Source organism: Somniosus microcephalus, chromosome 2 (assembly GCF_052327205.1).
Source record: "Somniosus microcephalus isolate GS21.2 chromosome 2, FLI_Smic_1.0, whole genome shotgun sequence".
Classification (NCBI taxonomy): domain Eukaryota; kingdom Metazoa; phylum Chordata; class Chondrichthyes; order Squaliformes; family Somniosidae; genus Somniosus; species Somniosus microcephalus.
In genome coordinates this window covers 236,050,473-236,064,724 of record NC_140988.1, presented here as the reverse complement: position 1 = coordinate 236,064,724, position 14,252 = coordinate 236,050,473, and the positions used below count along the sequence as shown (strand labels likewise).

Here is a 14,252-nt window from a genome sequence, read left to right as displayed (position 1 = left end):
CCTCGTAGGTCATTCCCGCCATTCCAGGTATCAGCCTGGTGAATCGCCGCTGCACTCTTTCCATGGCAAGAACATCCTTCCGCAGATGGGGCGACCAAAACTGTACACAATACTCCAGTTGCGGTCTCACCAGCACCTTGTACAGCTGTAGTAAGGTATCCCTATTCCTATACTCGAACCCCCTTGATATGAAGGCCAACATACCATTTGCCTTCTTAATCGCCTGTTGCACCTGCATGCTCTCCTTCAGTGACTGGTGCACAAGAACACCCAGGTCCCTCTGCACTTTCCCATCTCCCAATCTATTGCCATTTAGATAATAATCTACCCTCCTGTTTTTACCCCCAAAGTGGATAACCTCGCATTTATCCACATTATAGTGCATCTGCCACGTATCCGCCCATTCTCCCAACCTGTCCAAATCGCACTGTAGCCTCCTGACATCCTCATCAGAGCCCACCCCTCCTCCTAGTTTAGTGTCGTCAGCGAATTTGGAAATATTGCATCCAATTCCCTGATCCAGATCATTTATATATATTGTGAACAGCTGGGGTCCCAGGACAGATCCTTGCGGCACCCCGCTGGTCACTGCCTGCCACTCCGAAAACGAGCCGTTTATTCCAACTCTCTGTTTTCTATCCGCCAGCCAGTTCTCTATCCACGTTAATACTTTGCCCCCAATCCCATGAGCCTTAATTTTGCATGATAATCTTTTGTGTGGAACCTTATCGAAGGCTTTCTGGAAGTCAAGGTACACCACATCCACTGGCTCTCCCCCATCTATTTTACCAGTTACTTCCTCAAAAAATTCCAGCAGATTAGTCAAACACGATTTACCCTTTGTAAATCCATGTTGACTCTGTCCGATCCTTTCCCCATTTGTCAAGTGCTCCGCTATTTTATCCTTAATAATGGACTCTAGCATTTTGCCCACAACCGATGTAAGGCTTACTGGTCTATAATTCCCTGCTTTCTCTCTACCCCCCTTTTTAAATATTGGGGTAACATTAGCTACCCTCCAATCCACGGGTACTGTTCCCGAGTCAATGGAGTTCCGGAAGATGATCCTTAGAGCATCTGCTATCTCCAGGGCCACCTCCTTAAGTACCCTAGGATGTAGTTTATCAGGCCCCGGGGATTTGTCGGCCTTCAGTCCCCTCAACTTACCCAACACCATATCCCTAGAGATACTAATTTCTGTCAGCTCCTCCCTCTCATTAGTCCCTATGTTTGCCGATATTCCTGGGAGGTTATTTGTGTCCTCCTTTGTGAATACAGAACCAAAGTATGAGTTTAATTGGTCTGCCATTTCCTTATTCTCCATTATATATTCTCCCAAATCGGACTGCAAGGGACCGACTTGGGATTTTACCAGTCTTTTCCTCCTGATATACCGATAAAAGCTTTTGCAGTCTGTCTTTATGTTTGCTGCAAGTTTACTTTCGTATTCTATTTTCCCCTTCCTGATTAATCCCTTTGTCCTCTTTTGCTGTATCCTGTACTGCCCCCAATCTTCCGGTCTGGTGCTTTTTTTTGCCAGTTGATATGCCCTTTTTTTTGATTTTATGCTGTCCCTAATTTCCCTCGTTATCCACGGTTGAGCCACCTTTTTAGGTTTATTTTTATGCCAAACCGGTATAAACATGTTCTGGAATTCTTCCATTCTATCTTTGAATGCTTGCCATTGTCTATCCACTGTCAATCCCCCCAGAAACACCACCCAATCAATCTTACCCAATTCCCGTCTCATACCCTCGTAATTCCCTTTATTTAAGTTCTGGACCTTAGTCTCTGATTCAATTTCCTCACTCTCCATCTCGACTGAGAGCTCGATCATATTATGATCGCTCTGACCCAAGGGGCCTCGTACAAGAAGATTGCTGATAAGTCCCTTCTCATTGCACAATACCCAGTCTAAAATGGCCTGATCTCGAGTCGGCTCCTCGACATATTGGTCCAGATAACCGTCCCGAAAACATTCCAGGAATTCCTCCTCCTCAGAATTTTTACTAATTTGGGTAGTCCAATCAATATGTAAATTAAAGTCACCCATGATGACAGCTGTGCTCTTATCGCACGCTTCTCTAATTTCCCTTTTTATGCCTTCCCTCACCTCCATATTACTATTTGGAGGCCTATATATCACACCCACTAACGTTTTCCTCCCCTTGCTATTTCTCATTTCTACCCATACAGATTCCGTTTCATCCGAGTTAATATCCTTCCTTTCCATTGCATTAATCCCCTCCTTTACCAGCAATGCTACCCCACCTCCCCTACCTTTTTGCCGATCCTTCCTAAATATTGTATATCCCTGGATGTTAAGTTCCCAGCCTTGCCCACCCTGCAGCCACGTTTCTGTAATCCCAATCAAATCATACTTGTTTACCTCTATTTCCACAACTAATTCATCCACCTTGTTCCTAATGCTTCTAGCATTAAGATACAAAGCCTTCAGGCTTGCTTTTTTCACACTCTCATTATGAATTAGTTTGGCCCTTTGTGTTTCTCTCCTTTGCTTATTGCTTCTCACCTTTCTACCATCTATTTCTGACTTCATATGACTTCCCTCTTTTCCACTATCTAGGTTCCCATCCCCCTGCCAAATTAGTTTAAATCCTCCCGAACCGCCCTAGAAAATATTACCCCGAGGACATCGGCTCCCTCACAGCTCAGGTGTAGACCGTCCCGTTGGTACAGGTCACTCCTCCCCAAGAACTGGTTCCAATGCCTCAAGAATTTAAATCCCTCTCCCTTGCACCACTGCTCAAGCCACGTATTTAGCTTATCTATCTTACTCTCTCTAAACTTATTAGCTCGTGGCACTGGTAGCAATCCAGAGATTACTACCTTTGAGGTCCTACTTTTCAATTTAGCTCCTAACTCCCTAAATTCAGCTTGTAGGACCTCCTCCCTCTTTTTACCTACATCGTTGGTACCTACATGTACCACGACAACTGGCTGATCCCCCTCCCCCTTCAGAATGCTCTGCACCCGCTCCGAGACATCCTTGACCCTTGCACCAGGGAGGCAACATACCATCTTGGAGTCTCGGTCTCGGCCACAGAAACTCCTATCTATCCCCCTTACAATTGAATCCCCTACTGTTGGGACGTGAATGGGTCAGGAAAATACATTTTGACTGGCACTCCATTCAGGCACTGACGGTGACCAGTAAGAAAAAAAATGATGATGACGTCATACCTGAACGATTAAAAGACATCTTGGCCAACGCCAAAGAAGTGTTTCAAGAGAAACTAGGAACCTTGAAAGGCATCACCGCCTCAATAAAAGTGGAAGATGCAGCAATTCCCAAGTTTTTTAAGGCAAGACCGGTGCCATACGCAATTCGTCCAGCAGTCGAGGCAGAGCTGGAGAATTTGGAAAAGGCAGGCGTATTATCCAAAATAGATTGGAGCGAGTGGGCAACACCTATCGTTCTAATCATGAAGAAAGCATTGAATAATGATAAATCTGAAGAACAGAGAAAAATTTGCATCTGTGGAGACTTCAAGGTGACTGTAAACCCGGTCCTTCACATGGTACAGTATCCTCTTCCGAGGATAGAAGATATTTTCGCCTCACTATCCGGAGGGAAACGTTTCACCAAAATTGACTTGGCACAGGCATATCTACAGATGGAGGTTGAAGAGGCCTCTAAAAAATATCTCACGATAAATAGACACAAAGGTCTGTACCAGTACAATCGACTGGTTTTCAGAGTAGCATCTGCTCCAGCTATCTGGCAAAGAGCTATGGAGCAAGTCCTCCAAGGGATTCCGGGGACTCAATGCTACCTAGACGACATCCTTGTAACAGGAGAAAACGACAACGAGCACCTTGCCAATTTGGAGCAGGTGCTCACTAGGCTGAGAGAATGGGGCCTACGAGCAAATCGCTCCAAGTGTGAATTTTTCCAAAATCAAATATCATATTGTGGCCACATAATTAATAAGGAAGAGTTGCATAAGTCACCTGAAAAAATTGAAGCGGTCATAAAAGCCCCAGCACCTGAAAATGTTTCACAATTAAGTTCGTTCCTGGGATTAATAAATTACTATCATAAATTTTTACCGAACTTATCAACTCTTCTACACCCTCTTAATGAATTGCTACAAACAGGAGTAATTTGGAAATGGAGCGAAGACTGTAAACGTGCCTTCCATAAATGCAAAGACTTAATCACGTCCAAAGAAGTTTTGGCTCATTACAACCCATCACTGCCAATCAGACTGGCGTGCGATGCATCCCCTTATGGCGTAGGAGCAGTATTATCGCATAAATTCCCTGATGGCTCGGAACGGCCGATAGCTTTTGCGTCATGCTCATTGAACTCAGCTGAGCGTAACTATGCCCAAATCGACAGGGAAGCACTCAGCCTGGTATGGGGAGTGAAGAAATTCAACCATTACCTACACGGACAAAAATTTACCTTGTTGACTGACCATCAACCCCTCATCTCCATATTCAACCCTAAAAAGAGTGTTCCCATTATGACAGCGCAAAGGCTACAGAGGTGGTCCCTTTTTCTAGGGGCACACCAATACAACATAGAATGCAAAGGATCAAAACAGCATGGGAATGCTGACGGGTTATCGCGCCTACCGTTGCCAACGGTAGAAGAAGCACCTACCGTAGACCCAGTGGAGATTTTCCACTCTACCATAGTCGAATGTCTACCAGTAACAAATTCTGCCATTGAAAGGGAAACTAGAAATGACCCGACTCTCTCACGAGTCTACGATTTAACAGTGAAGGGATGGCCAGCACATGGCGAACCACTGTTGCCAGCATTCTCGCAAAGAAGAGAACAGCTGTCAGTGTGCCGAGGAACCTTGATGTGTGGATCCAGAGTGGTGATTCCACCCAAACTCCAGGATAAAGTTCTAAAGGAGCTTCACGAGGGGCATCTGGGTGGAGTGAAAATGAAGAACCTAGCCAGAGCGTTTGTATGGTGGCCAGGTATCGATGGAGACATCGAAGAAATGACCAAGAGCTGCCTAGGATGCCAGAAGGCCCAAAACGCTCCACCCCAAGCCCCTCTACATCCATGGGAGTGGCCCTCATCTCCCTGGCAAAGGGTACACATCGACTTTGCTGGTCCATTTATGGACTCAATGTTCTTAATCGCGGTTGATGCACACTCCAAGTGGCCGGAGGTAATAAAGATGTCCTCCACCGCCACGGAAAAAACCATCACAGTATTAAGGACCATATTTGCCAGGAATGGGCTGCCGGAACAGATCTGTTCTGATAATGGACCGCAATTTGTGTCCGAAGAATTCAGGAAGTTCTTAAAAAACAATGGGGTTAAGCACTACATGTCCGCCCCATACCATCCCGCCACCAATGGATTGGCTGAAAGGTTTGTCCAGACCTTCAAGAAAGCCATAAAGGCCATGGGTAATGAAGACATAAAACTTCAGCACAAGGTGGATAACTTCTTGTTTGCATACAGGAATGCAACACATATGGTTACAAACCAAACTCCCGCCATGATTTTCTTCAATAGAAGCCTAAAATGCCGGCTGGATTTGATCAAGCCCAACATCAGAAGGGACGTGGAGAACTGGCAATTTCAAGGCATGAATGAAAGGCCAACTAGAACCTTCCAGATAGGTCAACAAGTTTTGGCCCGGACTACCGTACCGAGAAATGGCAGCCTGGAACTATCTGCACACGACTAGGACCATGGACATCGGAGAAAACATAATAAGGGGCCATGCTGACCAAATCATAGAGTCATCCGAAAAGGGACAACCTACACCACAACTCTATATGCCTAACGATGAAGTAGAGATACCCATATCTACCTCCGATCCAGTGATACTGGAACCCGATGAACCCGACACTGGCATTCAAGCCGAATCAGCCTTGCCAAAAGAACCTACTACACCACCAGAAACTACTACACCACCGAGGTGTTATCCGGACCGAGTCAGGAAGCCTCCAGAGAGACTGACTTATAATTAATTAACTGCAGCAATGTGTAGATTACTTTTCTTGTAACATGTAATTAATAATTACTTAAAATATTATGTACTGGTTGGCTAAAAGGGGGGAATTGTAGTGTATGTGCCTTTAAGAGCCCCATGTGTACTGTAATGCCGGTAATGGCCACTCGGGCTATATAAGACTGTATATTGTGTTGTATCAGTTAGTTCCCCTCCAGACTTTGTTTTGTAAACACCTATGAAACCAACTCCTGTCTTCAGTGTCTCTATCAACACACAGACACAACAGTGAAGACCGATACAAAATAGTTGTTCAAAGTCACAAAGTGGAAAGCCTGCAGAATCTGTGCTGGAAATAGACTGAGAAACAGCTTGTGGTTGAGGAAAGTGAAGATCTGTCAGGTGGGAGCTTTTACTGTACATTTGAAGCTGTCAAATAATCAGCTGGAGTAATGGCCACTGAACTCCCACCTCAGATTGACAGCCGCGGTCCCTGAACAATGTGATTCCCGTGGCCTTGAAGTTAAAGTGAAAAGGTAAGTTAAAAAAGTCTGTTAATGATCTGTCAACTAGATGTTAATGAGATTAATTGGTCACCCGCCGCTGCCTGTCGGGTCTGCTCAGCGCTGACAGACCCGAAATTGGGAAGGATGCATGGCGGCAGGTTGACAGCGGGGTCCCGACCCGCTGTCAATTTTTTTTTCCCATCCGACCTGCCACCGATCCCGCCCAGTGACCCCCCGCAAAATTCTGGCCAAAGGGAGGGAAAGAAAGATGGGATTAAGAGAGTGAAATAAAAGAGACAGAAAGAAAAAGTAATTAAAAAAATGTTTATTTAAATTTTTACACTTTTTAAAAAATCTCCAACAATAATTAAAATCTGAAGGAATGAGACCCAATGCTTGTGAAAGTTAATTTTAAGTGCCAGCGAGGTTGCTTGGTAGTAATTATGTCTTGTCATGCCATTAAAATTTACTTACATTTGAATGAACAAGCCCTAACTTTTTCTGGCATGGTTAGTGAGTATCTGTCACTTAAGTACCCCAACTTCACACTCTTCCATATATTTGAATGCTGAGTCTGTCGGCGAGATACTGTTGTAGCAAAGCTTCTGGAGGAGCAGGACAACTCAGACAGCAACTTCCTGATTTACACGTTTAGCTGCGCATGTGTGGTCGCTGAAAGTCGTTGTCCGATTTAATAACAGTGAGTGCTGATAGACTCACCATTATTCTTACCGCAAAGTCTGGGCCATTGCGTCTTTCCTACAGCAGCTTCCCTTAGGTGCCAAAACACGTGCCAATTTTAATATAATTTGAAATACTACTGCCATGTTGCATACCATATGAGGAGCAATATTTCTGATAAAGCCATAGTAAAGTATAACTTTGCACAAGATTTTACGCATTGCTGAAAATAGTGGAATCTTTCCCATCCATTATAGCAGGATCATTACAGTATGTTAGAGTGTTGTAGTGAGGAAGTTAATGCCTTGAGAATGCTAAAAAAAAACTGTGCTGCTTTGCTGCTTTTAATTATAATCAGTAGTTTGAATGCATTGTTGGATTGAGTAGAATCATTCAGTAAACTTATACTGTACATCCTGGTGAAAGTTAAGTTTGAGATTATTCACAAGCATTTGTTGAAAATTGCTTTATACTTTAATATAATAAACTTTTGATAATAATGACAATATAACGCCATTGGATGCTGAGTCATTGGGCTGGATTTTCATTGAGGAGGCGGGTAGGAGGAGGAACTACAACTTTTGGGGTTGTAGTCCCGCCTCCATCGAGTTCTAGCCAACCCACGTGATTTTGACTTGATTGACCTTGTTGAGCCCGCCCAGTGGGCTCAGCAGGCCAATTAAAGGCCACCCGGCAACAGGTGACGTCACAGATTGACATTTCATCTGTCAAGACCTTTTGACAGATGAAATATCAGCGTTTCACAGCTGTTTGAAGCTGTCAAACACTGATAATCTGTACTCCAGGTTAATTCCTTCCTCTCAGGATGATTTAGAGATCTCCCCAGAACAGAAAGCAGAGGCTGCAGATTTTGACAGCTGGCAGCCATTCTGCTTTCTGTGCCGGTGAGATGAGGGACTCCCGAGACCTGAAGGAAGGAAGGCTGTAAAGGTAAGTAAAGCTTAGTAGAACTTCTTTAAACACTTTACACAGACCACGCTGCACTCATGCACCCATCACTCACCTGAACACCGGACATCTCGACCCCTCCAAGCCCTTCATCCCAACGGCCCACCTCGCTAACTTGGCGTGGTTTGGAGCTGTCGGGAATCCCACATTTCAACAATGAAAATAGGGATTAGGCTAAAAACTGCCTGTTAACTACCTGTTAACAGGCAGTTAATTGGCACTATTCCCCTTCCCGCCTCGAGGAGGCTGGTCCCAGTGCAGGGCGGGTACCCGCCTCCTTTCAAACTGGCATGGAGGCGGGTTGGGGCGGAATGGGGTCGGGACCCTCAATTTCGGGATTTTAAACCCCCATACGCCTCCAATCCCCCGACTCCATGGCCCAATGAAAATCCAGCCCAATTGAGTATATTCATGGTTGAGAGAGATAGATTTTTGGACTCTAGGGGAATCAAGGGATATGGGGATAGGGCAGGAAAGTGGAGTTGAGATAGTAGATCAGCCATGATCTTATTGAAGGGTAGAGCAGGCTCGAGGGGCCGTATGGCCTACTCCTGCTCCTAATTCTTATGTTCTTAGTTTTTTCATCTCATTGATTGTTTTAACTGAATGAAATTTTTCTATTCACAGGGGTTGACAGAAATCCCAGGCAGTACTTGTAACCTACAGTTAAGCCTGGTAAGAACAATAGTTAATATTGCTATTAAAAACTTGATTTACAGTTTTTGTGTAACTGTAGTGTTACAATATGTTAAGTAATATCCCCAAAATACTATGTCCTCATAGATACTGTGAGTCACAGTGTCTTGGGGTGGTTTCTTTACTGTCCAACTCTTCTTTGCCTAATTTGTATAATCTCCCTCTTGATCTTAATCTCTTAACCCCATTCATTTGGTTCCTTAGCACTTTGTCCAATTTTGTTCCCTGCTCTCCCTCCCTTCTCTATCACTGCTTAAGGTGTTAAAAGGGGTATTCAGCCGAAGGGTTTTGTAGTCAAATGCTGCTCTGTGGTGTGGCCATCTGATCATTAGGAACATGAACCAAGTGGAGGTACTACCAAGCCCCCCACCCAGAGTACATTCTGTGCCCTTGCTACCCTCAGTGGTGTTCAACATGGAGGAGTACTGATACATCAGCTGAGGGAGGGTGGTAGGTTGTAATCAGCAAGAGGTTTCCTTGTCCACTTTTGACCTGAAACCATGGAGGCATAGGGTCTGGAGTTAATGTTGGGAATCCTCAGGGCCAGCCCCCTTCTTCTGTATACTACCATGCCCCCACCTCTGGACATACGCAGGGATGGTGATGGAGGAGTCTGGGACGTTGGCTGATAGTTATGATTCTATGAGTATGACTATGTCAGGTTGTGCTTGACTAGTCTGTGGGACAGCTCTCTCAACTTTGACACCAGTCCCCAGATGTTAGTGAGACAGACTTTGTAGTGTCGATTGGGCTGGATGTGTCTTTGTGGTGTCCTGATTCGATGCCTAGGTCACAGCTGAGTGGTCCGCTGGTTTGATTCTTGTTATTCTTTAAAGCAGTTTGGAACAACTGAATGGCATGCTAGGGCAGTTAAGAGTCAACCACATTGGTGTGGGAATGGAGTCAAATATAGGCCAGACTTGGCCTTGAAAATCTGTGAGATAGCACATCTTGGCATAAGTGCCAAATGCATCAATCCTGGACCTTTTCTGCTGACCCTGCCACAGTTTGAGGTATGGGGAAAGTCCGTACATTTGACCACGATTTGCAGATGGCCACGCTACTAGGAGTGCATTTGAGATGTTCACCATTGCAACAATGGCAGAAAGACCAGTGTAGGTGGCTCCCTCAAAAGTAAGTTTACTTGCCCCCAGAAGCCCCTTTATTAAAACAATTTCTAAGCCCAAACTTTGGAAGTCTAGACAAGGATCCCGACATCAGGAGTCTCCACCCCTGCCCCCTCTCCCCCTTACAGCAGTGATTTTGTAATGGGCAGGCAGAAGCTCCCATCCTGCAAGGCCAGTCTGGATTCCAGCCTAGCTTCCAGCTGTTCTGGCATATGCTAGCATGGCCATGCATTTTTGGCTCCCTTGTCAATCAGCTTACCTGTATTCCAGATTAGTTTGTACACCTTTCCTCATACTATCTCTCTCTCCTCTCACCACTGAATTTGTTTGACCATTATGTCATATCTTCCTCTTGCAGCATGTCATGCTCTGTAAACTAGTCTTGTCTTATTTGAAACTATAAATCGGCCTTCTAGAATGCTCTTCAAGAATTTGTTGCTGGTTTCACTCTCTTGAGCCTCATGAATTTTTTCCTCAATTTTTACTGGGGTTCAATATTATGGATAAAATTTTCTGGGACCCCACGATACCAACCACTTGAACAAAGTGAATGACTACAGTAATTGGAAAATTACAGGTGAGGCCATTTTTTTTTGAACTGCCAAGAAACCACACATATGGCCTGCAAATAGAAATGTGGGCAAAACTATCCCACTCATTGACTGTGTCTTGGAGGTTCTGGTGCAGGAAATTCACGAAAGGTTGGCTCTTTTTGAGGTAGAATTCCTTCCTCTTGTGTAGTTAAAGGTGCAAAGAGCACACAGAGATAGGTGGATGAATGTGTGAATGCAATCTCCCAGGTCTACCTGGGACTAAATGAGTGTGAGTTTTTCCAGTACCTGGAGAAGAAAGTGCCAATGTAAGTGACTCTCCTTTGCATATATGATTGCGCTTCCTCTATGAAAGTCGTGTCCCGAACAACAATGGCCGGAATTTTCACTTCAGAGTTGAGTCGGATGCATGCGGGCCGTGTAGTGGGTCGAGAACGCGATGTGTTGATCAGCCCGCTCCTCAGTGCGACTTTAACATAATGGCCCCAATTAAGCCAGCCATGCACGTTTCCCGGCCCTATTAAAGGGTGTGGGTCTGATGACATCATTGATGACTCATTTCCAGCATCCATATTGAAAGCAACCTTGCACACAAGTCATTTGAAGGTTGGTAAAGGAGTGTGTAAGCATCATTGTAAAGGTTGGATTTATTTTGTGAACATAAAAACATGACTACCCGTAGGCAGAAGGCTGCACCCCGGTTTACAGATGCCTCGCTGCATATTCTGGTGGAGGCAGTACGAGCACGCAGGGAAGTCCTCTTCCCAGCACATGGGCGCAAGAGACCTCCCCAAGAGACAAAAAGGGCCTGGCTCAAAGTAGCGTAGGATGTCAGCAGCAGGGAGGTTGTGAGGAGGACCTGGATCCAGTGCAGGAAGAGATTCAATGATCTGATGAGGTCAGGAAAGGTGAGTGCGAATCTACCCTCACCTTCAACCTGATGTTCATGTCACCACATCCCCATCACTCTGTTTTTCCAAGCCTACTCTTTCACATCATTCCTCACACTAACATACCTTCCAGGTCCACCCATCCCTCTCTCTCTATATACTTACTCACAGCCCCATCTGACTAATCACCCCTCACACTCACCCTCATTCTAAAGCAATCATAGCAAATAACACCACAGAAGGAGGCCATTTGGCAATGTCACGCCACTCCCTCATAGTCACCCTCTACACATGTAGCCCATACATTACCTACACTCCTTCCATCACTCTCACTCAAACTGCTCTTCTTTCGCTCCTTGCAGGAGAAAAGAGCCCACAATAACAGGGAGAGACAGAGTTGGCCCTCCAGTCTTCAGTAATTTGACTGCAGCAGAGGAGGTGGCCCTGAAGGTGTCGAGAGTTGCAAAGCTGCTGGTGGTGGGAGACGGAGAGATGGAGACCTCTCAGCAACCTGGCGACAGAATTACATCTCATACAGCAACATGGCATACAGCAGTCACTCATATGGTGACTGATGTCAGTAGCCAGTGAATGTTTATCATGTGCATAATGGTAGTGATACCCATTCTTAATATAACTTTTCTAAATCATCACTTTACTCCCCCACTGTCCAGCCAGAGGAGGAAGGCGACTCCTCAGAGGAGCCTCCAGCCTCTGAGGGTGCACCATCAGCAGACCCAAGCGCACCCAGCACCAGCGCAGATACGCACACCATGGTAGGTCCTTTGCAAGATAGCATAGTGTTGTCACCTGGTGTCTCAAACTTCACAAGTGAGCAAGAGCAGATGGTGCTGACAGGGACAGCAGTGGGGACTCCTCACCGGAGGGCGCAGGATGCTCCAAGCTCTGCTCAGCTGCATGTATGTGCTCATCGAAAAAGAGGGTGCTCCTGGAGGGGCAGCAAGAAGTGCAGGAGGATCTGGCAAGTTTTGCAAACGCAGTGTCTGCAAATGTTGACATTAGCCAATTTGTTGAGGTTAGATTGTCTCTGGTCTTTCAAATAATCAGGTTTGAGTGCAAACCAATCTGGTGGGTATACTGCGTGTAATCGGAGTTTAAGACAGAATATAACACACTAGTTATACAGCAAAAATATACGACCGTGACATGTAGCTTGTACCGGTCTCGATTGGACAGACGGCTGGCGTGCATGAACAGCTCTTCGGCTTACAGCCTTTCTCCCGCTCGTCCTCTCTTCTAGAACCGCCAAGAGTGTTAAACTAGAGTCAGCATGGGTTCACCCTCGGAAGAGCGTTAGAGCATTGATCACTCTCGGTTGCTCTCCACTTCACCTTCTGTGCTAAGCCCTTTTCGGGTCTTGCTTTTATTCTCTTTTTAGGGGTGGACCTGATGTAATATATGGACATGACCATTTAACCAGTGAGGGTTCTTCTAAAATCAAGGTGTCCAATGGTATGTTGAGTTCTTTGTCTTAACTTTCAGATGAAAACCATCCCCGAAGCGGTCTCATGCTCTTCCATTTGGCCCCTCGAGCCTGCTCCGCCATTTAGTGAGATCATGGCTGATCATCCAAATTCAGTACCCTGTCCCTGCTTTCTCCCATATCCCTTGAACCCTTTAGCCTTAAGAAATATATCTAACTCCTTCTTGAATATATTTAATGAATTGGCCTCAACTGCCTTCTGTGGTAGAGAATTCCACAGGTTCACCACTCTCTGGTGAAGAAGTTTCTCCTCATCTCTGTCCTAAATGACTTAGCCCTTATCCTTAGACTGTGACCCCTGGTTCTGGACTCCCCCGCCATCGGGAACATCCTTCCTGCATCTAGTCTGTCTAGTCCTGTTAGAATTTTATAAGTTTCAATGAGATCCCCTCTCATTCTTCTAAACTCCAGCGAATATAAGCCCAATCGACCCAATCTCTCCTCATACGTCATGCCTGCCATCCCAGGTATCAGTCTGGTGAATCTTCGCTGCACTCCCTCCATGGCAAGAACATCCTTCCTTGGATAAGGCGACCAAAACTGCACACAATACTCAAGGTGTGGTCTCACCAAGGCCCTGTACAACTGCAGCAAGATATCCTTGCTCCTGTACTCGCATCCTCTCGCTATGAAGGCCAACATACCATTTGCCTTCTTAACTGCCTGCTACACCTGCATGCTTACCTTCAGCGACTGGTGCACAAGGACACCCAGGTCTCATTGTACTTCCCCTTCTCCCAATCTATTGCCGTTCAGATAATAATCTGTCTTCCTGTTTTTGCCACCAAAGTGGATAACCTTGCATTTATCCACATTATACTGCATCTGCCATGCATCTGCCCAATCACCCAACCTGTCCAAATCATAGTGGAGTTTCTCGGCATCCTCCTCACAGCACACATGCCCATCCAGCTTTGTGTCATCTGCAAACTTGGAGATATTACATCTAGTTCCCTCGTCTAGATCATTAATATATATGGTGAATAGCTGGGGTCCTAGCACCGAACTCTGCGGTACCCCACTAGTCACTGCCTGCCACTCGGAAAAAGACCCGTTTATTCCAACTCTTTCCTTCCTATCTGCCAACCTGTTCTCTATCCAAGTCAGTACCTTACACCCAATCCCATGTGCTTTAACTTTGCACGCTAATCTCTTATGCGGGACCTTATCAAAAGCCTTCTGAAAGTCCAAATACACCACATCCACTGGTTCTCCCTTATCTATTCTACCAGTTACATCCTCAAAAAATTCCAGTAGATTAGTCAAGCATGATTTACCTTTTGTAAATCCATGTTGTCTTTGTCCGATCCTGTCACTGTTTTCCAAGTGCTCTGCTATTACATATTTTATAATGGACTCTAGCATTTTCCCCAC

The 14,252-nt window shown here is 45.4% G+C and overlaps 1 protein-coding gene across 2 annotated transcripts in view; it reads left to right on the top strand.

Moving 5' to 3' along the window:
• Positions 1-14,252, top strand: part of LOC147123290 (uncharacterized) — a 277,352-nt gene that overhangs the window by 246,290 nt on the left and 16,810 nt on the right. For both annotated transcript variants that reach the window (XM_085970222.1, XM_085970227.1), the window contains one exon: positions 8,738-8,785. In XM_085970222.1, the coding sequence (XP_085826348.1) occupies positions 8,738-8,785 (48 nt within the window). The remainder of the gene's footprint in view (positions 1-8,737; positions 8,786-14,252) is intronic.